The sequence below is a fragment of the Neovison vison genome, chromosome 7 (genome assembly GCF_020171115.1).
Source record: "Neovison vison isolate M4711 chromosome 7, ASM_NN_V1, whole genome shotgun sequence".
Taxonomy (NCBI): Eukaryota; Metazoa; Chordata; class Mammalia; order Carnivora; family Mustelidae; genus Neogale; species Neogale vison.
Genome location: NC_058097.1, coordinates 130,883,730 through 130,909,286, shown reverse-complemented (window position 1 = coordinate 130,909,286; position 25,557 = coordinate 130,883,730). Strand labels below are relative to the sequence as shown.

The window sequence follows — 25,557 nt, the reverse complement described above, 5'->3', positions numbered from 1 at the left end:
TAAGCATCCTGGCTTGGTTGCTCATTTTTAGTTTTTTTGGAGTTAAAGAAAGTAAAGCAAAATGGTAACCACAATTCCTAGGTAAAATGGTATGTATCATACATTTTCATCAGAAATTGATTCCTGAGAAGATCTGAGGCGGCACATAATTGAAAACACACATATAATAAGAAGAAATAGGAAATTAAAAGCCGATTAGGAGGAAGACAGAAATAAACCAGCTAAATTAATATGGTCACTACAACTGACAGTTATCCCCAAAGTTTTTTATATTTGGAAAAAAAAGAGGACATATAAATGGCTAACAGACACATGAAAAAATGTTCATTATCATTAGTCATCAGGGAGATTCAAATCAAAACCACATTGAGTTGGGGGAAATTGGAGAGGGAGACAAACTGTAAGAGACTACGGACTCTGAAAAACAATCTGAGGGGGCGCCTGGGTGGCTCAGTGGGTTAAGCCGCTGCCTTCGGCTCAGGTCATGATCTCAGGGTTCTGGGATCGAGTCCCACATCAGGCTCTCTGCTCAGCAGGGAGCCCGCTTCCTCCTCTCTCTCTCTGCCTGCCTCTCTGCCTACTTGTGATCTCTGTCTGTCAAATAAATAAATAAAATCTTTTTAAAAAGGGGGGGGCATAAAACATTGTCAAATGCTATTAGAGAGGTCAAGAGACCTGAGAAAGCATGGCTTGATTTGGAGAGGTACTTGGTGACCTTTAAGAGACAAAATTCAATGGTGGTGAGAGTGGGAACAGAATATAGGAGATAAAAAAGTGAACTGGGTAAGCAATTGGAGACCAGATATGAATTATCTTGTCAAGAAAATAGGCCACAAAGGAAAAGAAGTAAAAAAATAGAAGCTTGGGACATTTAGTATGATCAAGGGAAGGATTTTACGTGTTCTTGAACAGAAATGGAACAACTGGTAGAGGGATAAATAAATAATTTAAATCAGTAGACGGAAGATAGATAATAGAAATCCGAAGGAGTTTCAAGTAGAAGGGAAACCTATAGAATGGGACAAAATATTTGCAAATCATGTATCTGATAAGGAATTAATATCCAGAATATATAGAGATATTTGCTCATCCACATTCATCACATCAATAATCACAATAGCAAAAAGGTAGAAGAAACCCAAATGTCCATCAACAGATGAATATAGTATATACATTAAAAAGTAAAATGTAGCATATACATGAAATAGAATATTATTAAGCCTGGGGCACGTGGGTGGCTTAGGAGGGTAAATGTCCAACTTTTTTTTTTTTCAATTTATTTATTTTCAGAAAAAATTCACTATTTTTTCACCACACCCAGTGCTCCATGCAAGTCGTGCCCTCTATAATACCCACCACCTGGTACCCCAACCTCCCACCCCCCCGCCACTTCAATCCCCTCAGATTATTTTTCAGAGTCCATAGTCTCTCATGGTTCACCTCCCCTTCCAATTTACCCAAATTCCCTTCTCTCTAACGCCCTTTGTCCTCCATGCTATTTGTTATGCTCCACAAATAAGTGAAACCATATGATAATTGACTCCCTCTGCTTGACTTCTTTCACACCGCATAATCTCTTCCAGTCCCGTCCATGTTGCTACAAAAGTTGGGTATTCATCCTTTCTGATGGAGGCACAATACTCCATAGTGTATATGGACCACATCTTCCTTATCCATTCATAATGTCCAACTTTTTGATTTCAGCTCAGGTCATGATTGCAGGTTCATGATCTCAGGGTGCTGGGATAGACCCGGTGTCAGACTCTACACTCAGCAGGGAGTCTACTTCAAGATTTCTGTTCCTCTCCCTTGGCACCTCCCCTCCTCAAATAAATAAATATTTTTTAAAAAGAATATTACAAAGTCTTTATAAAGAAGGTAATCCTTCACATGCTACAATAGAGATGAACCTTGAGGACATTATGCTAAATGAAATGAGCCAGTCACAAAAAGACCAATACTATATGACTCCATTCATACAAGATATCTAAAATATTCAAACTCACAGAAACAGAAAGTAGAATAGTTCTTGCCAGGGGCTGGGGGAAAAGAGAAATAGGAAGTTGGTATTTAATGGGTGTAGACCTGTTTTGTGTAATGAAGAAGTTCTAGAGATCTGTTATATAGCAATGTAAAGATACTGAAAAATGGTTAAGGTGGTAAATTGCAAATGTTTGTGATTGTCCAAATGCCCTACATGGTCTCATAGATTGGTTTTACAAATAAATGTTACAATACAAATTTATAAAATAAACATTTAAAAAAGATACTTGACTATTTGGTTAAGTTTCTGACTCTTGATTTGCTCAGGTCACGATCTCAGGCTCTGCGACTGAGCCCTGCTACAGGCTCTGCACTCAGTGGGGAGTCTGTTTAGGACTCTCTTCCTCTCCCTCTGCTCCTCTCCCCACTCATAGTCTCTCTCCAGTTATTAAGTAAATAAAATATTTTAAAATAAAGATAATTGACTATTTAAATAACAATGTTAACTTTTACAGAATTTATGACATCTAAAAGTAAAATATATGTTGACAATTATATAATGGCTGAGGGGAGAAATGGAAGTTTCTCAAACTATATGTTTTTTAAGCTATATCTCTTGAAGGTAGTGCATGAAAAGTTGAAGACACATACTGTAAACACTAAAGCAACAACTAAAATAATTTTTAAAAAAAGAATTATTGCTAACCTTCATGATAAAAACACTCAACAGATTAGGAATAGAAGAGAACTTTTTCAACTTGATAAATGACATCTATAAAACCCCAAAACTAACATACATAGTAGTGGAAGACTGAATGGTTTCCATCTAAGATCAAGTTAAGATAAGTTTGTTCTCACTGCTTCTATTAAACATTGTACTGGAGGTTCTAGCCAGGGCAAAAAGGCAAGAAAATAAAACAAAAGGCATCCAGATTGAAAAATAATTGAAAGTATCACTATATGCAGACAATATGCTCTTATATATAGAAAATCATAAGGAATTCACTGAAAAAACTATTAAGACTTATGAGTTCTGGGGCACCTGGGTGGCTCAGTGGGTTAAGCCACTGCCTTCGGCTCAGGTCATGATCTCAGGGTTTTGGGATCGAGTCCCGCATCAGGCTCTCTGCTCAGCAGGGAGCCTGCTTCCCTTCCTCTCTCTCTGCCTGCCTCTCTGCCTACTTGTGATCTCTCTCTGTCAAATAAATAAATAAAATCTCAAAAAAAAAAAAAGACTTATGAGTTCAGCAACACTCCAGGATATAAAATCAATATACAAGAAATCAATTATATTTCTTTTTTTAAAAAAGATTTATTTGACAGAGAGAGACACAGTGAGAGAGAGAACACAAGCAGGGGAAGTGGGAGATGGAGAAGCAGGCTTCTCGCTGAACAGGGGTGTCAATCCAATTCAATGGAGGAAAATATAGTCTTTTCAACAAATGGTGCTGGGAAAACTGAATATCCACATGCAAAAGAATAAAGTTGGACTCCTACATCACACTGTAATGTTAATTCAAAATAAACTCAAAATGGTCAAAGACTTAAATATAAGAGTAAAACTATAAAACTCTTAGAAGAAGAAGCTAGTATATGGGGGGATCTTCATAATGTTGGATTTGGCAATGGTTTCTTGGATGTGATACCAAAGGTATACATTAAACGAAAAAACATAAATGGGACTATGTCAAAATTAAACCTTTTTAAAATCAAAGGACATTATCAATAAAATGAAAAGGCAGCCCATGGAATAGGAGAAAATATTTACAAGTCATACAACTGATAAGATATTAATATTCAAAATATATAAAGAACTCCTACAACTCAACAACAACAAAGAACCCAAAAAGCATTCTTGAATAGATATCTCTTCAAAGAAGATATACAGATGTCTTATAAACATATGAAAAGATGATCAACATCACTGGTCATTGGAGAAATGCAAATCAAAACCACAAAGAGATACCCACTTCACACTAACTAGGATAGCTGGCAATTATTATTAATTTTTTTTAAAAAAAGGAAAGTAACCAGTGTTGGTAGGAATTTAGAGAAACTGGAACCCTTGTACATTGCTGTTGGGAATATAAAATGGTGTAACCACTTGAAAAAGTTTGATGGTTCCTTAAAAAGTTAAACATGGAATTGGCATATGATCCAGCAATTCCATTTTAAAAAATATGAACTCAAAAGAATTGAAAGCAGAAACACAAATAGATAACTTGTATGTCAGTGCTCATTGTGGCATTATTGGAACCTGGCAAAGGTGGGAACAACCCAAACATCCATCAATAGATGAATAAGAAAATTTGGTATATCCATACAATGGAATACTATTCAACCTTAAAAAAGAATGCAGTTCTTTTTTTTTTTTTTAAAGATTTCATTTGTTTATTTGACAGAGAGAGATCACAAGTAGATGGAGAGGCAGGCAGAGAGAGAGAGAGAGAGGGAAGCAGGCTCCCTGCCGAGCAGAGAGCCCGATGTGGGACTCGATCCCAGAACCCTGAGATCATGACCTGAGCCGAAGGCAGCGGCTTAACCCACTGAGCCACCCAGGCGCCCAAAAAAGAATGCAGTTCTTATATGCTATAACATAGCTGAACTTTAAAAACATTGTGCTAAGTGGAGTGCCTGGGTGGCTCTGTCTGTTAGGCATCAGCTCTTGGTTTTGGCTCAAGTCATGATGTCATGGGTTGTCGGACCGAGCTCCATGTCCAGCTTTGTGCTCGGGGGGAGTCTGTTTGAAAGATTCTCTCCCTCTGCCCCTTCCCCACTCTCTCTCTCTCTCTCTCTCTTTCTTTCTCAAATAAATAAATAAGTCCTAAAAAATTATGCTAAGTGAAATAAGCCAGACACAAAGCATAAAATACCATATGATTCCACTTACATGGGGAGCCTAAAGCAGTCAAATTCATAGAGACAGGAACTAGAATAGAGGTTATTATCAGAGATTAGGAGAGGGGGAAATGGGGACTTATTGTTTAATGGGTATAGATTTTCTTTTTGGGATAATGAAAACATTCTAGAAATGGAGAGTGGTAATGGCCGTATAACACTGTGAGTATACTTAATTCCATTGAATTGTATGCTTATAAATGGATAAATTTTATGTGTATTTCACCACAAATTTAAAAAGCATTTAGACTCCCAATTTCCCCATTCTGAGCAGCTAGATGACGGAATCCCACCCCAGTGGAAGATTGGGATTAATTCTCTAGGAGGAAGCCAAAAAGAGGTCCGGAAGGTAGAAAGCACAGCTGAGGGCAGGACCACCATACTGAACAGGGGGATTTCATGAATATTTACATCCTGATTTCATGAATATCAACATCCCATGTTGAACCCTGAATTGACCTCTCCCACTCACTTCCCAGGGCACTGACACCAGACTGACACTCTCCAGCAGGGAGACTAGAAGATTCACTCCATGGAGAATCAGAGCAGTTGAAGAGATAAGAACTTATAATACTGACATCAGGGATTCCATAACTGAATATACGGCAGATCACCCATCAGCAAAAACCCCAGTTAATAACCCCCACCATATACACAGATTCATATTTTCCATGCTACATAAGGCAAGACTGTCAAGGAGCCCCTGAAGATTGAAGAAAGCTACTGAGACCAAAACAATTAGGAATAGGTAATTTGGCAGAAGCAGCAGTTGTACAAGGAGAAAAGAACATTGGAAATGAAATACATCATTGAATTCTCCTAGAAAATAGTGTCAAAATAGACATAAGATAGGAAAAATAAGTCAGAATATTATAGGACAAATCAAAACTCTAACATACAAATAACAGGAGTTCCAGAAAGAACAGAGAAAACAAAGAAATTACAATAAAATAATTTAAGGCAAGTTCTCTAAACCAAAGGACATGAATTCTAGATTGAAATGATCTGTTGAGTGTTCAGCAAAATAGATGAAAAACTTATGCATATTGAGATGTATCCTTGGGAAATTTGAGAACAATGAGGACAAAGAGATGATCCTCCACCTTTCTAGAAAGGAAAAAAGAAAAAGAGGCCTGAACCAGGGGCAAGGACTAGAATGGCAGCAGAATTCTCTAGGGTAACATGGGATGCCCAAAGACAGTGGTACAATGATCTTAAAATTTTGAGGAAAAATCATTTCCAATCTAAAGTTATTTACCCAGCCCAACTTCCATAGTAGAGAGTAAAATAAAGACACTCCCATATACCATTTGTCAATGGGGCTAGACTTCACCAAAAATGTAAGTATACCAAGAAAGAGAAAAAAATGGATACACAAATCTAGGGATCCCATGCATGAGAGAGCCATGGTTGCAGAGGGAAATAATCCCCAGACAGCAGCTGTACAATCACAGGTCTAGAGAGCGACCAGCCCAGCAAGTTGTTTCTTTGTTTTGTTTTGTTTTTTAAATTTATTTAAGAGAGGGCAGGTTGGAGAGAATGCACAAGCTGGAGGGGCAGAGGGAGAGAGAATCTGAAGTAGACTCCACCATGAGTGCAGAGCCCCTTGGGGGGCTCATTCTCACCACCCTGAGATCATGACATGAGCTGAAACCAGGAGACTCACGCTTAACTGACAGAACTGAGCCATCCAGGCACGCCAGCCCAGGACTTTCTAAAAAAAGATAAAATTGGCAGAATTCCTCCCATTTTTAATATATTAATAGACATATAAGACAGGAATATAAGGAAGAGAGACATATAAGCAAGGAGGAAGGGTTCGGGAATTCATTAGTGATAAGAACATTAAAAGACATGCAAATTAAAAACCCAGACAGTTATTAACTCCAGAAAGTTAAAAGGTTATGCAGACAGGAAAAGTGACCATAGGATATTACATAGCTCCGCTATGACTAGAGTTCACATAGTGGTAGTAATATTTATATTATATTAGGAGTTTGAAGGGGGCAGTAAGTACACGTGAGGTGAGGATAATGAAGGAGCGCTAAATTCTTTTCTTTCAAAGTAGGAAGTCAACATATGATACCTAAGACTGAAAAACATAAAACATCAAAGTAAACATTTCATTACGTGGTTGTAAATTTCACCCTCTTGGGGTGAAAGTGGTTGCTTCTGGGATGAAATGGAGGCATATGGGGTCCCCTCTATTTGGTTATGAGTTTGTAGAGCTACGACTCTGTAAAATAATGCACACGTGGCCTTCAGGAAATTAATAACACGCCCTAATTTACTTTTTAATGATGGCAAAAAGAGAACAACAGCAACGTCATGCTCCAACTAAAGCTGTAGATTTTCCCACTTGCTACTCAAATCAAACTTTTCTGAATTTGATTTTTCTCCTCTGTGAAATTAGTCATTATATATAGATTGAAATAGCTCGTGAATACCAAAAGTGCTTGAAAATAAGAGTTGTTTAAAAACAACGTAATCCAAAAGTTTGGGACCTCAGCATTCATTTATTGGATCTCGTTGTGAGTAGCAGGGAGCGGGACACGAACGCAGCGCTGCGTGGGACTAGCGACCTCACCTGGAACTCACCTGTCTGGTGCCTGCCCTCACCCACCCCTACCTGTGCGGGGTGGCAAGCTGTTCTTGGGCCCTGCGACCTCGGGTCATCTCCTTAGCTTTTCGGAATCTCGGGTTCCCCGCCCGGGAATCGGAAAGCAACTCCTGCGACGCTGGGGTGAGAAACAACCATGAGATTAGGCTGTGTTGGTTGGGAGGTGACGGCAGCCGCGTAACTTCACCGCAGTCCTGGGCGCGCGGGACCCTTGGGGGAGGCGAGCGGAGAGCGTCTGGGGAAGCGAGGATCTGCGGTCGCTACGGCAACCCGCGACGCCGGGCGTTCCCAGGCAGCCCGCGGCGGAGCAGAGAAGGCCAGCGGGCCCCCGGCTTCGAGCAAGGTCCCCGCGGCATGAGACGGGAGGAAGCGGCGGTGGTGACCGCGGTGGCGGCGCCGGAGGCGGGCCGTGACGGGGAGCAGCCTCTGCAGCCCGCGGGGCTGGGGCGCGGGGCGCGCGGGGAGCCCGGCGGCGGCGGCGGCGGCGGCGGCGGCGGCGGGGTTGGCCCCCAGGACCCCTGCGGACAGTGTGAGTTCCCCTCCGCTCGCGCACTCTGCCCGCGGGGACGCGGGACGCGTGGAACGCGGGAAAGGGGAACCAGGAGGGGCGATCGGGAGTGCGACGGGCTGAAGGGCTGAAGGGCCTTCGCAAAAGGCTACCTGAGCCCAGGTAGGCCTCCAGCCTGATAGAGTGGCATCGGCCTGGAGGGTATTGAAAGAAAAACGTGTGAATGTAGTTGTAAATATCTGTACGATATAAAATTTGAAATTTATATATAATAAAATATAAAATGTATAAGCGTTTGTAATGTGGATATATATACATACGCAGAGAGAGATAAACAACGTGGATCTTTTTTTTTTTTTTTTTGCCAGTTCCTTCATTTTACAGACCAGGAAACTGAGGTCGAGGCTAGTGGAAATGACTTGCCTCCAGGGACTCAGTCAGTGCTGGAGAAGGACTTAAAACTATACCTCACCTGTCTGGGACTCTCAGTTCATCAGTTATGACACCTGATACCTGTAAAATCTCACAGTTACCAGCTTCTTGTTTATTTGTTTGTTAAGATTTTATTTATTTGACAGAGAGAGATCACAAGTAGGCAGAGAGGCAGGAGAGGAAGGGAAGCTGGCTCCCTGCTAAGCAGAGAGCCCGATGCGGGATCGATCCCAGCACCCTGAGATCATGACCTGAGCCAAAGGCAGCGGCTTAACCCACTGAGCCACCCAGGCGCCCCTACCGGTTATTTCTTAACACCGGTTACCTTCCTGCAAAACACACAAAGGATGGTCAAGTGATTGAAGGCAGTTCTCGCCCAGAGTCACAACCAAGAGGGCGGAAGCTTGAGTCCGCTCCAGGCCTCGGTGCCCAGCCATACTGTGCCATGAATTTATATTTCACAGTCTCCTGTGCTCTGCGGGTTTTCAGGAAGGGCTAAGGAATGATGATGGGGAAAGTAATAAGTAGGACAAAGAGGAATGCCAGCAGTTTCTGGCTCTTCTTGATTGCCTCTCTAGAGACCCACCTCAGCTTGCAGCAGGAGCTCCGCAGACCCCAGGAGGGAGGGGGGCTGAAGTGGCTCAGCTCCTCTGCCTCAGGGGGCCACACACCCTGCTCCCGGGACACCTCATTAAAGAGCTGCAGAACCAGTGTCTCCTAGAGAAAGAGCCTCTCCCTCAGCACTGTCCCAATATGATCAGGATACCTCCTCATTCCTTTGGTTACCAACAGCATAGCAGAGGCCTTACCTAGAACAAGGAAATCCAGTATATTTACATATTCAGTATATTTAAGGGCATCCTTACTCTGACTTCAAATTCTGTCTGGGAATTTTCTCGTTAAAGATGCTGGAAATGAGAGGTTTTTTAGTCCTGTGAGGTCCTACAGGTGGGATTGATCATAACTCATTAATTCAGCAAATACTGAGTCCTCACTGCATGCCAGGCATTGGGCTAGTTGCGGAGTAGTGAGTGATGAATTAAGGCATGTGTCTAAACTTTGAGAACCTCAGAAAGTCAGGGTTGGGGCATAAAGCACTGGTGCCTCATCCCCCCAGAGAACCTCCTTTTCCGGACTTAGCCTGAGTACCCACCCACACCCACATGAAGTACCCGTTCGATGGTCAAATGTTTTTGACATCAGACAGTCTTCTGTCTCTCTGTAGCTTCTAGTCTCTAATCAGATATGACCTGAAATATACACAGATGAAATGTGGTCCTTTCTCGGTAAAACATCCTTAAATTATATGAAAGTAGCTATTTGAACAGCCACCGAATTTTTCATAGCCTTCAGAGTCATTTTTAAAATACTTTGTAGCACTCTCCCCATGCTGGCTAACCTCTTCCAACATTCTCCAGTTTATTAAATCACTGAATCGAGTATTCTAGGTGTGATCAGTTTAGGATAGTGTGCTGGGACTATAACCTCCCTTGATCTAAAATTTCTACTTCTATTAAATGGACCCAGAATCAATGAGCTGTTTTGGCAGGCACACTGTATTATAAATACATATAACAAAAGCAGTCTATGTCATCCTTAGTTTCTCTTTCCCCTGTTGTCCAACTGAAAACATTAGATCCAGGCTTTTTCTCTTATTTATGCAGTAAATTTGTTTCATCTTTAAATGCAAGTCATTATATTTATCCCCATCAGTACCATTCCATGAATTTTAGCACTTCATCCCAGGTATAGAAGCAGCCCTTTGACTCCTGAGTTTGCCATTCAGCAAGTCTGTGCCATTCTCGCAATCAGTGGGTAGGCAGCTCCTCCTTATATCCAAATCAGCAAACTAGGTAGAAGTTCCAACAGTTCCGAGGATTGTCTCTGGAAGTCCCTGATCTGTCATTCAGCATCCTCAGGGTGGGCATTCTGCCTCCCACAAATACACTTTATCAAATGCCTTGCTGAGATGCAGCTACACTGTGGCTACGACAACTTCCCAGTCTGGCTAGTTTAGTACCTTGGGTTGGGGAGAGTTAGGTAGGCATGACTTTTAATTTGTATGAATAGTTTTGTGATTTCTGAGAGTTACTTGCTCAACTATAGAATAGGAATAATTATACATGCCCATAGAGTCATTTTGAGAAAGAGAAATAATAAATGTAATATGCTAATAATATATGTATAGTAGCATTCAATAGATTACAGCAGTAATTACCAGCTCTTAACAAAAGAAAACAGTTTAATCTGGAATAATATTGTTCTTAGTAGTTCTCAACACTTAGTAATTACTGTTCCTCATTAGCTATACTCACAAGCCATCTGTTGGCTAACCCACTCAAAATGTTGGTGAAGATCAACATAGGCTGCTATGTTAGAGTTTGTAGAAGTTTTTTCTTTTTTCCCCTCTTCTCTCCTTACTTTTCTTGCCTTCCTTCCTCTCTCTCTTCCTTCCTTCTCTCCTTCCTTCCTCAATTCCATCCTTTTTTCTTTCCTTTTTGGAATGGGGAATATTTGCCTATACTAAGCTCTTTGCTGTTCTAATTTTTCTCAGTTCCTCAAAACCTTTAGTGATTTCCTCTGTAAATTCTTGTAGCAGCAGGGCTGAAATTCGTCAAGAGACTGAACTTAGAGCAGGCGATCTCATCTGTTCTACTGAACTATGACAGAATTTTCTTCCCTCTTAGCCATGTTTCTTAAACCCTTTTCTATCTTACAATCAAAGCTAACTCCCACCTTACATTCATATGACTCCTAAGTTTTGGGAAACAAAAATGAGAGGCAGAAAGTATTTAATTCTACCTTGTTCATATCTGAGCGTGTGTTTGAGTCTTCATGACCAGGAGTGACCCAGGACCACAACCAGAGGCAGTGGTCTCTTACCCTGTTTGGGCCAGTCCATACACAAGTCAAATCTATTCACCTGTGTTCTTTATTGGTTAGTCTGGGAAAAATGATCACATCTGAAATAGCTAACATGTTGGGTTGGTTAGGTTTTCCATGGTTCCTTGCACTGAGCTTTTGAGTACCAAGATTAGAAATACTGGTTCCCTGACATTCACAAGACTGCATTCACCAGATTCTGTCCTAGGATTCTGATGAGCTGAACAGAAAACTTCCCTGCTATATGGTATTTATGGTCTGATAAGGAAGACATAGATTCAAATAATAGTTACATAAATAGGGGCATATAAAGCAAATGAAGCCATTTATAAATCGCAATAAATGAAAGAAAAGAGGAGAGTCCTATGCAAAAAAAGTATCCAGGTACATTGTACAATCAGGGAAAGCATCCCCAAAGAACTGAGCTTTAAGCCTACACTTGAAATTTGAGTAGAAGTTACCCAGGCAAAAATATTAGGAGAAAGGCAGTTCAGGCACAAAATAGAATGTACATAGGCCTTGGTGTGGGAAAGGACAGAAGGGCCAACGATGGAGCGAGATATTGCTAAGGTACTTAGAACAAATAAGCTGGTCCTCTACAGTAGCAGTGATGTCCTACAGGGCCAGGCTTAGAGGCTAGGAAAAAGTCATATGTCCATAAGCAATTCGCTACTACAGCTCACATTTACCTCTCAAAATGATGATTAAATAAGACTGAGGTTGTCCTGTGTTATGTAGCTGGATTGTAAGCTCCATAGGCGTATCTGTCTTATTCATTGCTTGTCCTCTGCCCCTAGCCCAATGCCTGGCACTGAGTAGGTCTTTAATAAGGATTTATCGAATAATTGAGTTTTCTTGAAGCTAAGGAAGAAAACTCCCTATATTTCTTTCTAACACCTAAAAGAGGTGCTGAAACTTAACCACAAAAGTTCAGGAATTATGTGAAAGTATAAGGTCCCAAAAGAACCAAAAAGGTATCTTTTCAAAATAGAGTCTTAGGGTGAATCAGCTGCTGTTTGTATGGATGCATGTATCTTTTTAAGAAAAAATGACTCATGTAGGTATAATGGAATATTTGGCATAATATTTATGATAAATAATCAATTTTATTAATGTGTTTACAGGGAAGAAATTCTTGTATTCTGAGCCACATAAGAGAATTAAGGAAGTACTAGAAGAAGAACTTTATATTAAAAGAGATGAATGCCACATTAAAAATCCACCTGCAGGTAATCTCTGTGACAGACAAAGTGTACTTATGAAATGAATACGAAATTACCCATTTAATGGTAGAGTGATTATTTTATTTATTACAAAACCATGGCTATCAAAAGAAAAATGGATCCTTGGGAAATTCTTGAACTAATTTCACACTTATTTTGCCTGTGTCCAAATAAGCTTATTTTTACAAAAAAATTGCCCAAGTATCAGTATCTACATTGCTGTCCCACATTTTTGGCGGAGTTATTTCTATTTAATGAGAAGTAGAATTTTTTCCAAGAAAAGCACAGTAACATCTTCAATCTTTATCAATATGAGTGTGACCAAGAACAGTGGCTCCCAGAGTTTAGATTTCATCAGAATTACCCCTGAATCTGTTCAAAGCAGGCTGCTGGTACCCATCTCTAGAGTTCCTGGCTTAGTAATTCCTGGGTAGGGGGTCAGCAATTTGCATTTCTACCAAGTTTCCAGTAGGTTTTGAGGCTGATGGCCCAGGGACTCGATTTGAAGATCACTGAACCAGAAGAATCAAAGTCATTTACATAGGTCAAATCATCCAAGGATTTTACTGTATATACATATAGTTTATGGGTTATCTCTCTAGGCATTGATAGTTCATTTGAGAAAAGACATGCTCTAAAAGCCCAGAATCCCTCACAGACTCTTTTTTTTTTTTAAATAGGCTCCACGTTGTGGAGTCCAATGCAGGACTTGAACTCACAACCCTGAGACCAAAACCCATACTGAAGTCAAGAGTCAGAGGCTTAAAGGACTGAGCCACTATTCCCCTAGTGGTTAGAAAAAATTTTAAGTCTCATACTATTCTCTTCTGGGGTTAGTTTCATTTATACACTTAAAAATTTTATAACTTATATAACAGTTAGATGATGTATTATTCTTATTGGATGCATTTAATTGTGAGATAATCTAAGTGATTATAAAAATCCATTTTTCTAAGCAACCTTTTTAAATGTCCTTCATGTAAAATGGAAATGCTTGGGCTGTGTTCTCATAATCTCCACCAGAGGTCGCACAGAGGTGCTCTTCTAGCCTAGAAAATCCTTCAAAGCTGAGAGTGGATTCTGGAAGGTTAAATTTTAAAGGGGCTTTACTTATGGAAAACAAGCTACTAATTTGTTTTGCTTTTTGTGTTCTTAAAAAAAAAATTAAAATAGCTGGACGCCCCGTGCGCTTGGCTACAACAGGAATCCAGCTTCTAGAGGGGGTGCCATGCCTTCTGCTTACTCTCCGGGCATTGGCAGCTCTGGGCTAGCCACTGAACTTTCTATTGCAGGATTTTCTTGTGACATACTCCTTTAAATATATGCTGAGAGCTGGGGCTTCATATACGCTGAGAGCTGGGGCTTCTCTTTCTGGGGAACACAGCTTGTCACATACATGCAGAATTCTGCATAAAACTTTTAGGGACTCGAACGGCTCCGACAGCCTCGCTTCCTGGATGTTAAGGGTAAGTACACTAGACCCATCGTCTCCACTTCTCCACTTCTTGTGTACTCCTTCACCCATTGCAAATAGGCTTTGGTTTCCATGAGCCTGTTCTTTTCCATGAAACCATTCTTTTCCAGATGGTGAATGACCTTCTCTTGAAGGTCAAATCCAATGATCTTGAGAGTCTAATACAATCCAGAAACTCATCAAACTCAACTTCTCTGTATCCTCTGACATAATTGTTTACTCCTTCCCTTTGGGAGCACTTTAGCCTGGAGGTCAGCATGGTTCAGCCTCTCGGTTTTGCTGGTACGACTCCCCATCGTCTTTGCTGGCTCTCTCTCCTCCTCACCTCTAAACTTTTCGAAGCTTAGTCATAGGCCCTTCTCTCCACCTATATTCACTCCCTGAGGGATCACATCTAGTCCTGTGTGCTAATGACTCTAAAATTTCTATCTCTAGCCTCTGCTTTCCCTGTCGAATCCCAAAAGCCTCTTTAACTCCCCACCTGTGTGTCTGCTAGGTCTCTTGTACTGCACATGTCCAGAATGGAACTCTTATTCTCTGCCACTCTTCAACAGCTTTTCCTCATCTCAGGAAATGGCATCACCATTCACTCTGTTGCTTACACCAAACACTTGAAAGTCAAATCTTCATACTTCAGATCCAGTCCTCAGCTCATCCTGTTGAATCTGAATGGAAATACATTGCAAAGCTGCCCAACTAATGCCTTGTCCAAGCCGCCATCATCTCTTACAAGCTCAGTAGTAGCTTCCTCTAGCACCTTCTACTGCTGTCCCCACAGTAGAGAACCCAAAAGGATCTCTTACAACATAAGTCATCGTCTACCACCTCCATGTTCAAGACCCTCCAATGGCTCCTTACAATTCTTAGGCTAGATTTCAAGCCCCTTGTATGGTCTGCTCACCTTTCTGAACTCAGCTCCCACACTTTCGCACTTCACTTTAGCCATACGGCTTTCCTTGATGTTCTGGAACATGCCAAACCCATTTTCACTTCAGAAACTTTCCACTTCCCCTAGACCATCATCTGTCTTTTTCCCTCTTCCTTCAAGTTTCAGCAGAAATGCCACCTTCTCAGAAGTAACCTCTCTACCAGGTTAAAGTAGAAACTACCTACTCTCTCAATTACTCTCTAATCTTTTATACAACTTTCTTCTTTCTGCTTTTTTAAAATCACCTCCTGAAGTTACATATGTGTCTGTAAATTCTTTTTTTTTATAAAGATTTTATTTATTTATTTGACAGATAGAGATCACAAGTAGGCAGAGAGGCAGGCAGAGAGAGAAGGGGAAGCAGGCTCCCTGCTGAGCAGAGAGCCTGATGTGGGGCTCGATCCCAGGACCCTGGGATCATGCCCTGAGCCGAAGGCATAGGCTTTAACCCATTGAGCCACCTAGGCGCCCCGTGTCTGTATATTCTTTATTGACTATCTGTCCCACAAGAACATAAGCTGCATGAGGACAGGGTCTTTATTTTGCTTACTACAAATCCTCATGAAAGCCGTGTGATATAGGTATTATGACAACCCCCCCCTTTTTACGGATGTGTAAACTGAGATTTTGAGAGGTTTTTACTGTCCAAGGTTATACATTAAGTAAGTGGCAAAACCAGATTCCAAACTAAGGTCTGATCTCAAATTCCATTGACTTTTTACCCACTATAGTGTTTCTAGTGATGTATTTTGACCAAATCCCATGGTCCTGTTCTGTCCTTGGCTGGCCTGAGATTTCTGCACCACTTGACATAATTGATGGTTCTCTCCTTACACCTTGTTTTTTCCTCAAATTCCTTGACACTGAAATGTCCTTATTCTTCTCTTCCCTGGATATTTCTTCTTATTCTCCTTTGAGAAATTTGTTTCACTCACCCTCCTTCCCAAATACTCATGTTTACCATGGTGTTGCCTACAGTCTTCTAATCTTGTTCCACTGGCTCTCCCTGGATCATCTTGGCTATTCCCCTTGTTTCTACCACTACCTCACTGTGATGGTCCCTGTTGAAGTCTGTGTGTCCAGGCTCAGCTTCCCTTACTGGATGTCCCATAAGTACTCAAGATCAACATGACCAAAATGAAACTCATACCTCTCCTCAACTTACTCCTCCCTGTATATGACCCATCCAGATGCATGACGTGGCATGATGGCCAAGTCCAAAACCGCAGAGCCATCCTCCATACCCACTCCAGATCACCGTGACTTGTATTTAATTAGGCTGTCGGGGGTATCTTAGTTTGATTCAGGATCCCAAATAGTTGACCCCTATACAGGCTCATCTTGCAATCATATAGATATTTTTATTTGTTCCGCATTACATTTTTTAAATAAAGGAACCAGTTGTCAACGTTTAAAAAATGAGGACTTTTTACAAATGATTCTAGATTTCTAGATTATCTTGGGTGAAGATGGAGAGGAGGCCGAGCAAGAAAGATTGACAGCCAAATCGTCATTCGCACATGGCAGCAGGGACTGGAGTTGGCTTAGGCTGCCCTGGCTGGCTGCCCATTCTGTTACCCATCGGCATGAAGGTCCCCAGCCAGGTGGGGCGTATCACAAACGGTGCTTACACAGAAGATTCTGAGCTTCCGGAAGGGATTTAATTCCATTCTCTTAGCTTCTCTCTCGTCCTGCCGCCCTTTCCTTTTCAGGTTGTGTGCCAACACTGTGGCCTCCCTGGCTGGCCTCCCTTCTTTGTCTTCCTTCTTCCGCCTGGAATGTGCATGTCCAGAGGAAGTTGGATTTCTCTTAAAAAAAAAAAAAAAAAAAAAAAAAGGTGTTTCCAAGGACATTTGTTCTTCTTTCTAGACCTCTTTTTCTCCAATGGAACATATCACCTCCTGTAACTTCTTCACCCTAACATCATATGAAATCAAAGTAGCATTGTTTTTTCTAGCAGCCTCTAATCCTGAGTACAGTAAATATTATTCTTAACTACATTTTGCTTTTATTTTTCTCACCCATTTCTGAGCATCTGCATTTACATTTGAGGTATTTTCCCTATTAAGTTGTAAACTTCCAGATACTCCTGGATTCCAGATTGCATCAGAAAGCGCACAACTTGATTAGATTAGTATAATTTTTCTAATTTAATGTGGTTTTTATACATAGTTCTGCCTCCTGAACTTGAACTGTTTTCCATTTGCCAGGACATCTCTTAATGTGGAACAAATCTAAATCCACTTCCTTGGTTTCTTACCGGGAGGTATACAAAGGAGGCATTTCATAAACATCCGTGGACTCCTAAATCTGAGAGTCTCTCATCCAGAGGCTGGAGAGCAGCTCTTTCCTGTCTCTAGACAGGATAGAAGAGGAGGAAACTGACTGGAAGGGTGGGGAAAGATTTGGGTTAGATACAAGGAACAGCTTAAACTTTGTAAGGTTTTTGTTGTTGTTGTTGTTTGTTTATTTATTTATTTATTTGTCAGAGACAGAGGGAGAGAGAGCGAGCGAGCACAGGCAGACAGAGAGGCAGAGGGAGAAGCAGGCTCCCTGCCGAACAAGGAGCCCAATGTGGGACTCGATCCCAGGACCCTGGGATCATGACCTGAGCCAAAGGCAGCTGCTTAACCAACTGAGCCTCCCAGGCATCCCCCAAACTTTGTAAGGTTTTGACAGAAGGAGATTGTGGAGTCTTCCTTGAAGGTCTTTGAGGGTGGGTGAAGAAACAAGCTTGGCCAGATACTTTCAGCTACTTCATTCAGGAGTGGGGAGGGAGAGGCAAGTATTGACATTCCACGTGGTGAATCAGCTCATCGAAACAGAATCTGAGTCCATGCTTGGGACAGGAAAATCATTGTCCTTGTAAAAATAATAGCTACCATTTACTGAGTGCAAAGAACTGTAAATCTATTTCATCCAAATCCTGTAATAATTCTTCGAGCTAGATATTATCCCCATTTCAAAGCTGAGGAAACAGAGACACATTGGGTTCACTAACTTATCCAAAGCCATACTACTGGCAGGTGATGAAGCAAAGACAGAAACCCAGATTCCTTCTAAACCCAAACACCGTGCCCCTAATCACTACAGGGTCCAGAATCTTTAGTGAAGAATCAGACGTTAGCGTGAATATCAGTAGGCAACCTCGGATCTGTGGATATTATTTGGGCATTATAATTTGCAGCTTCAGATGGTAAAAACAACATATTTAACTAACTTGAATAACCTTACTTGAGCTGGGTCACTGTTTTTTACAAGACAGATTTTCACCAGAAGCTTGTTGACTGACTCTCAAGTGCTTTTAAGATACGGAGGACACTTTGGTGCAAATCAGATCACTAAGACAGTACTTACTAAATGGCATCAGGAGTTAAGATGACGATTTGCTTTGTATCAGTGAGTAGACATTGCATCTGGAATATTAGTCTATGGTGTTTCCAGTGAGCTTGTTGTTTTCATTCAAGGGGCGATTAAGTAGCATCTAGGTCAATTTTTTAGAAGATTGTTGAAAGTATTTACTAAATTAATATGGTAACTTTGGGCTATATTATCTTTGGATATTTGTATTTGGATGAATTAAATCAGAATCAGATAGGGCAGACCCCATGAAGTGTCTGTATTAACTAGTCTATTTTCAATCCTTTTGTGTGTCGGTGTATGTGTTTCTATATTGACTTCTCACCTCTGTCTTCAGGGGCCAGCTAAATGATCTACTAGCACTGTAGAGGTTTAACTGCCTATGAGAATAATTGAATGACCTGGAATAAGAGATGAAACAAATGTTAAAGACCTTGGGTAGTTTGATTAATCAAACAAAATTAAGCTCCAACCAAATGACTGCAAAGATAATCACCAAGTAAATACTTCTAAAAGATGTACTAAAAAGAAACCCAGCTAATAATTGTCATCTTGCTTCTGAAAATATTGACAGTGGCCCTGGAAGGGATTTGGAGCATTAAAAGGAATCTCCCGGTGGGAGGCTTGAAGCTGGGACCGCCGAGCAGAAACAGTTTGCTGCCGCAAGCCAAGTACTATTCAAGGCACGGAGGGCTGAGAAGTAAGATCCTGATACTCTTGACTTCTGCTGAAAGCCCCAAGTGTGCTGATTAGCTCACAGCTCAGTGGTGGATGCTTTATTTCAAGTTTTCTTTTTTTTTTTTTAATTTTTAAATGATTTTATTTATTTATTTGAGAGAGAGAGAGCGAGCGAGCATGAGAGGAGAGAGGTCAGCGGGAGAAGCAGACTCCCGGCCGAGCAGGGAGTCTGATGTGGGACTCTATCCCAGGACTCCAGGATCATGACCTGAGCCGAAGGCAGTCGCTTAACCAACTGAGCCACCCAGGTGCCCCTATTTCAAGTTTTCAATCAAGATGCAATCTTTTTTTTTTTTTTTAAGATTTTATTTATTTCTTTGACAGAGAGAGACACAGCGAGAGAGGGAACACAAGCAGGGGGAGCGGGATGGGAAGAAGCAGGCTTCCCACTGAGCAGGCAGACTGAAGCAGAACTCGATCCCAGGATCCTGGGATCATGACCTGAGCTGAACGCAGATGCTTAAAAGACTAAGCTACCGAGGCACACCCCCCACCTTTTTTTTTTTTTTTTAAGATTTTATTTATTTGTTTGAGAGAGGGCACAGACAGAGAAGGAGAAGCAGACTCCCCACTGAGCCGAGAGCCTGACTCGAGGCTTGATCCCAGGACCCTGAGATCATGACCTGAGATGAAGGCAGAGCCTTAACTGACAGAGCCCCCCAGGCACCCTGAAATACAATCTTATTTTGATTTGCTTCTCCTGAGTTACTTTTGGCTTAGCCACACTACCCCATTACAGAACTTAAACAGTTAATAGTTAAGCTGGGCAAATTCCCCCATGGATACAATAGAAGTTCATACTCTTGAGTTACACTCGACTCTTTACTTTTTATGCACGAAGCCTTTCTGGCACATAGCCAGCCTGGGTGCACTTTCTGGCACAAAGCCAGCCTGGGTTGGGAGGAATCTTGCACTGTCCCCTTTTATCCAGATCTTTGCTTCACGGTGGAAATGAGGAAAGGGAGATAAGGGAATTAAGAAAGAATCAGGCAACTCCTTTGCCTGGCTCCCTGAGTTTTTCCCTATTTAACGTAAAGGCCACCCAGCTGGGCCCGATTCACTGGTCCTCACAGACATAAAGGTTGGAACAAAATATTACTCACTCCTCGCTATCATAACCAGTGTTTGCCTGGAAATTGGTGGTAGAATGTGGAGAACGTGGGTGTCTTGGCATGGAAACACCAGCAGTGTCCGGATACCCTAGGGACCTGAAATAGGGCATATGAATCCTAAAACTAGTTCTGCAATTGGGAGGTCACCCTCGCATGAGAAGAGAGAAGTGGGTAAATGCCACGGTTGGGTAATTTCACCCAAGAATTGACTCGTAATAGCAAATGCTGTATTACACTTATTTTTCTAGATTCTTCATGTATAACCTTCGCTTTAATCTTAACAAGAATCACGTGAAACAGGTAGAATTCAGTTTTTTAGATTAGGAAATGGAGGCACAGCAAGGCTGGATAATTGACTGAGAGCCACTCAGCCCATGAGTGGACCTTCTGAGATCGGAACCCAGACAGCCAGGTCTCCAGAGGCTTTTAACCACTGCTATGATTGCCTCTATGAGCCAAACTGTGCCCAAGAGTTGGGGGGTCTGTTGAACCTAGAGTGGGGTGAGAGCACAGAAAACGTGCCACAAAGGAGAAGGGTCTCCTGGGAGGCAGCCTCTAAGATCTGAATTCAGTAGGGAGAAAATATAGTCACTGAGAGACTGAGTAACATGGTGAAAGAAAGAAAACAAAACAAAACAAAAATTTGTTACCAGAGGGATTCATGTAGCAAAAAGGAACCAGTATGGAGATTTGGAGTCTATGATAAAGTAGTAGAAGCCACCATTTACCATGTGCCACGCACAATGCTCAGTGTTTCATGTAGCTATGTAATTCACATGATCGCATAAGATGGGAGTTTTAATCTTCATTTTCCCAGTGAGGAAACTGAGGCACAGAAACATTACATTACTCAAGATCCTGTGTCTAGGAGGTGGTGAGGGCAGAACAACAAACCTGTGTCCCGCTGGCTTCTGAGATGATTCTCTTAACTTCCAGTAACTTCTAGTTACTGGACAACAAGGGTAGAACCAGTGGGGGTGGTAGTTAAACCCACACAAAGGCCAGGGCTGAGGGGACGTGGGGTTAGAATGATCCTGGGAGACGACTAAACTCAAAATTCACAAAGAGAGCAGTGTCCCAAAGCAATGGTTGATTCAACTCAAGTCTGGGCCTCTTGCCCATTGGGGGCTGTTTATTTCAACTTTCCACCCAATTTGTCAGGTTCTAATTATAGTGTGTAAATCCATCAATCCAAGAAAACTCCCAAAGCTATTTATTTTTAAAATGAATGATTTTCTAAATGCCATATTATAAAACTGGTTTGAAGAACAAATTACCTTCATGTGAAGACATTAAAGTCCAGTTGATGACTGAATTCATCAGGTGGGAACATATGATTTTTTAAAAATGTGTGTTTGACTTTGACCATAATTGCATTATTTTCAGCCATACAGTGTAGGAGAGACTTGTTCATTGCTCCCACTCATTTTTACTCACCCACAGAACCTTCTTAGCAGCCTCCAGGCCTCTATCTACAGCCCATGTCAAGCACTTACAGTGATCATGTTATAAACTTTTTTTTGAGAGAGAGAGAACATATGCGTGTGAGTGGTGGGGGCTAGGGAGAAGGGAAGAGAGAATCTTAAGCAGACTCCACACACAGCATGGGGCTGACACAGGGCTTGATCTCACGACCCTGAGATCATGACCTGAGCTGAAACCAAGAGTGGGACACTTAACCGACTGAGCCACCCAGGTGCCCCAACAGTGATCATGTTATAATATATAACTGCTATGGTTATATATCTTAGCTTCGTACCTGTTAGTTATCAGCTGCATTTTGCTGTATGAACTCCTACCATATGCTATACCAATCACAACTGATCAATCTACATGAATCAGACTGATAACGAAGAATTAGACTTCTCTCGTTATCAATAAAAAAGGTAGATGAGAGGCACAGAAATATCGTAGATGAACACATTCCACAGAGGATTTTACAACATGGATCAGCAGTAATTCATAACGATAAGAAACTCCAGGCAAGCATGAACTGTGTCTCTTTCACTCACCACCATGAATGTAGCATGGCCTGTAGTACCTGCCTGGCCCAGCAGGTACTCCGTCACTTGTTGTCGTGAGAATGACCAATGAATGATGAACCAGGGAGCGTATGTTGGATGCCTACTATACCTTCAGAGTTGTCTTGCTGCTGACCCACATAAATCTCTCCCTCCCCAGAAATTTTAAGGCTTTCCCTACCCGAGTCTGCTAAATGAAACAGAATGTAAACAATAGAGGGAAAAGCAATGGAACCTATTGATCTTAGTGTGTCAGTCGTGAAAAGTTGCATATATTGTACATACACCTTAGAACTGATTCTTTCAAAGACAGATTTTCCATAGATTACCATAGCTCCAGGAACTTCGATAAGATATACTTCCTTTAGATAACTCAGCCAGTCCTCAGGCCATCTTTTTCCTATTCACTTGAGCTTTTTTCCCCTCTTTCTCATGAATAGCATGGTCATTGTAGTTATGACAATGTAGTTATGACTCTTCATTGTAGTTAGGACTCTTGTAGTTATGACATTTAAGACACATTATTTAAAATTTACATTTTAAATAATTTAAAATTTAGAATCATAATCATCTAATTTTAGTTCTAAAACATGTTTCTCTTAAGAGACTGCGAAGCAACCACTGTCTTCATCATACTAGTAAGTTTTATTTCTTTCCTTCTGTCATCTCCTTCTTGTTCTGTGGCATATAATACAATAACTAAAGAAGTTATCTATCCAAGTATTTCTCAAACTTTTGTGTGTCTGTAAATGACATGGAATCTTATTAAAATTCAGATTCTGATACAGTAGGTGTCGTATAGGGTCCAGGGTTTTGCATTTTTTGTTAAAGCTCTATTTACTTATTGGAGAGAGCATGTGCACATCACAGGTATACAAGTGGGGGAAGGTCGAAGGGCAAGAGGGAGGGAGACCCTCAAGCAGACTCCCTGCTAAGTGTGGAGCCTGACACAGGACTTGATCTCACAATCCACGAGTTCAGGACCTGAGCTGAAATCAAGAGCTGGATGCTTGACCAACTGAGCCACCCAGGAGCCCCTAGGATTCTGCATTTCTAACCAGCTCCCAGGTGATGCCAGTGTTATTGGTTGGGACACTGTACTCTGAGCAATGAGGGTCTGGAAGACTGAGCAGTGGGTTCTTTAGTTACCTGGATCACATGGGTGTGGTTGTTATATTCTGCTCTACCAGATGAAGTACTGTTGGGAACATTAAGTCAAATTTAGATTAAAATGGGATTGGGATTAAAGAGCATTTCACTAAAGTAAAAATTTACTGATTTTTTTTCACTATTTTCTTTACTCTAGGATAAGATGAATATGTTTTTTCCATCAAGAAGACACTTCCTCCACCTGATGTCTGAAAAACAGAGAACCCAAGCTTGTTTCACAGTTTAAGATGTATAAAAAAATCTATATTCTTATTGTTGGTAATTAATTCCGATCTATAAATTAATCCAAGGCAAGGAAAGACTAGTGGCAAAATTTGCTAAGCATCTGGAAACAGTGAAGAAGAATATTATACTTACCTTTAGTTGGCACATTTGAAATACACTGGGTTTCTAGTTAGGTTATTTTATTAAATATGTGAAACATGATAAAAATGAAGGCATGTTTATTGAGTCTTTACTTGAAGGTAAGCATTATAAACCTTAACCCTTCACTATAGTATAATTATGTTCATCCACTGAAAAAAACAAAACAAAACAAAACAAAACAAAACAGGTGCCTGGCTGGCTTAGTCGGTAGAGCATTCAACTCTTGCTCTCAGGGTTGTGAGTTCGAGTTCAAGGTTGGGTGTGGAGCCTACTTAATTAAAACAACAGTTTATTTATAAATGTATTTATTTACAAATAAATTAGTAAAAGAATAATGTGGATGAAAAGTCTCTAACTCAGAGACAACCATTTCAGTGCTAGTTTTGGTAGAGCTCATCATTTCTCTAGAATCTGTCCACTGAATAGTAGGGAGCCAAGAAATTTATGGAGATCTAAAAAAGGGTTTTACTCATACTATGGAGCTAAAAAGAGGTTAAAAGGAAAGAGGGGGAAAAATTCTCCCCTACCCCTTGTCAAAAGTAATATATGTGCAAGTATAGAAAAGCTGGAAAACAAAGAAATATAAAGAGAAAAATATCTAAAATTTAATTCCCAGAAATAACCACTGATAACACATTGATGTTTTTATTCTTTTTTCCTGTGCATGTTTTATTTTACATGTTTGAAATCACTCTGTGAAATATATACATTTATTATTCCTTTTAAGGTAACATCATACAACTTCCCATTCATTAAAATAGAACTTTTTTGGTGGGGGGGTTGGAGTAGAGTTGGTACACAATGTTACATTAGTTTCAGGTGTATAGAACAGTGATTGGACAACTCTACAGGTTATGCTATGCTCACTACCAATGTAGCTACCATCTGTCACAATGCAACAGTGTTACAATACCACTGGCTGTATTTTCTATGCTGTACCTTTCACTCTGTTGCTTATTTATTCCATAACTAGAAGCCTCTACCTCCCATTCCCCTTCACCCATTTTGCCCATCCTCCCCTCCGGCAACCACCCGTTTGTTCTCTGTATTTACAGGTTTATTTTTGCTTTGTTTATTTCTTTTTTAGATTCCACATAAAAGTGAAATCATACAGTATTTGTCTTCTCTAATTTATTTTACTTAACATAATATCCTCTAGGTCCATCTCCGTTGTCACAATGACAAGATCTCATTCTTCTTTATGACCGAGTAATACTTCATTGTATATATACACACCACATCTTCTTTATCCATTCATCTGTCAATGGACACTTAGGTTGCTTCTGTATCTTGGTTATTGTAAATAATTCTGCAATAAACAAGGAGTGTGTAGATCTTTTCAAATTAGTGTTTTCTAAAATATAACTTTATGTAATTACATTTAAAAATCATAGATCCTAAATTTTTGTGTCTATCCCTCTATTGTTTGGACATTTAGGTTTTTTCAGTTTTTCATTTTATACATAAATGTTGTAATAATTACTCATGTCCTCTTAAAAAATTCTTTTTCCCTTTATCCCAATTTTATACCTTTCATTTTCCTTCCTTTCTAGGCTAAGTTCATCTTAAAACTTTTTTCAGTTCTCATTTCTCAAGTTCATTTCTCAGTGTTAATGTAATAAATCAAATCAAGTCAACAAACATTTGTTGACTAGGTATGTCCCTTCCCTACTTAAAAATATTTACACTGTGAAATAGTCAATAATCTCTTGAGTCAAGATTCAAACCTTTCCAGATTTAATATAAAAATTTCCAGTTAATAAAAGCACACTACAAGAGATCCTACATGTCAACCAGTTCCAGCCACCACGTTTATGGAACTCTCTCACTACTGGCTACTT

The 25,557-nt window shown here is 40.6% G+C and overlaps 1 protein-coding gene across 2 annotated transcripts; it reads left to right on the top strand.

Annotated features, from left to right (window-relative positions):
* The first annotated feature begins 7,855 nt into the window (after nt 1–7,855).
* On the top strand, nt 7,856–23,917 carry C7H11orf97 (chromosome 7 C11orf97 homolog). 2 transcript variants are annotated; one of them, XM_044260701.1, is made up of 4 exons: nt 7,856–8,030; nt 12,449–12,553; nt 18,884–19,009; nt 23,487–23,917. In XM_044260701.1, exons 1-4 carry the CDS (start codon nt 7,856–7,858, stop codon nt 23,489–23,491), a joined length of 411 nt encoding a protein of 136 aa, XP_044116636.1. In that variant the 3' UTR covers nt 23,492–23,917. The 2 variants fall into 2 exon arrangements, with proteins under 2 accessions (XP_044116636.1, XP_044116635.1); XM_044260700.1 differs by lacking the exon at nt 23,487–23,917 and having other exon boundaries at nt 18,884–19,101.
* Nucleotides 23,918–25,557: the final 1,640 nt, after the last annotated feature.

Coding starts and splice junctions, on each gene's coding strand:
- C7H11orf97 (XM_044260700.1), top strand. CDS start 7,856: ATGAGACGGGAGGAAGCGGCGGTGGTGACCGCGGTGGCGGCGCCGGAG. Junction 8,031..12,448: donor CCAGGACCCCTGCGGACAGT/GTGAGTTCCCCT, acceptor ATGTGTTTACAG/GGAAGAAATTCTTGTATTCT. Junction 12,554..18,883: donor CATTAAAAATCCACCTGCAG/GTAATCTCTGTG, acceptor AAATATTGACAG/TGGCCCTGGAAGGGATTTGG.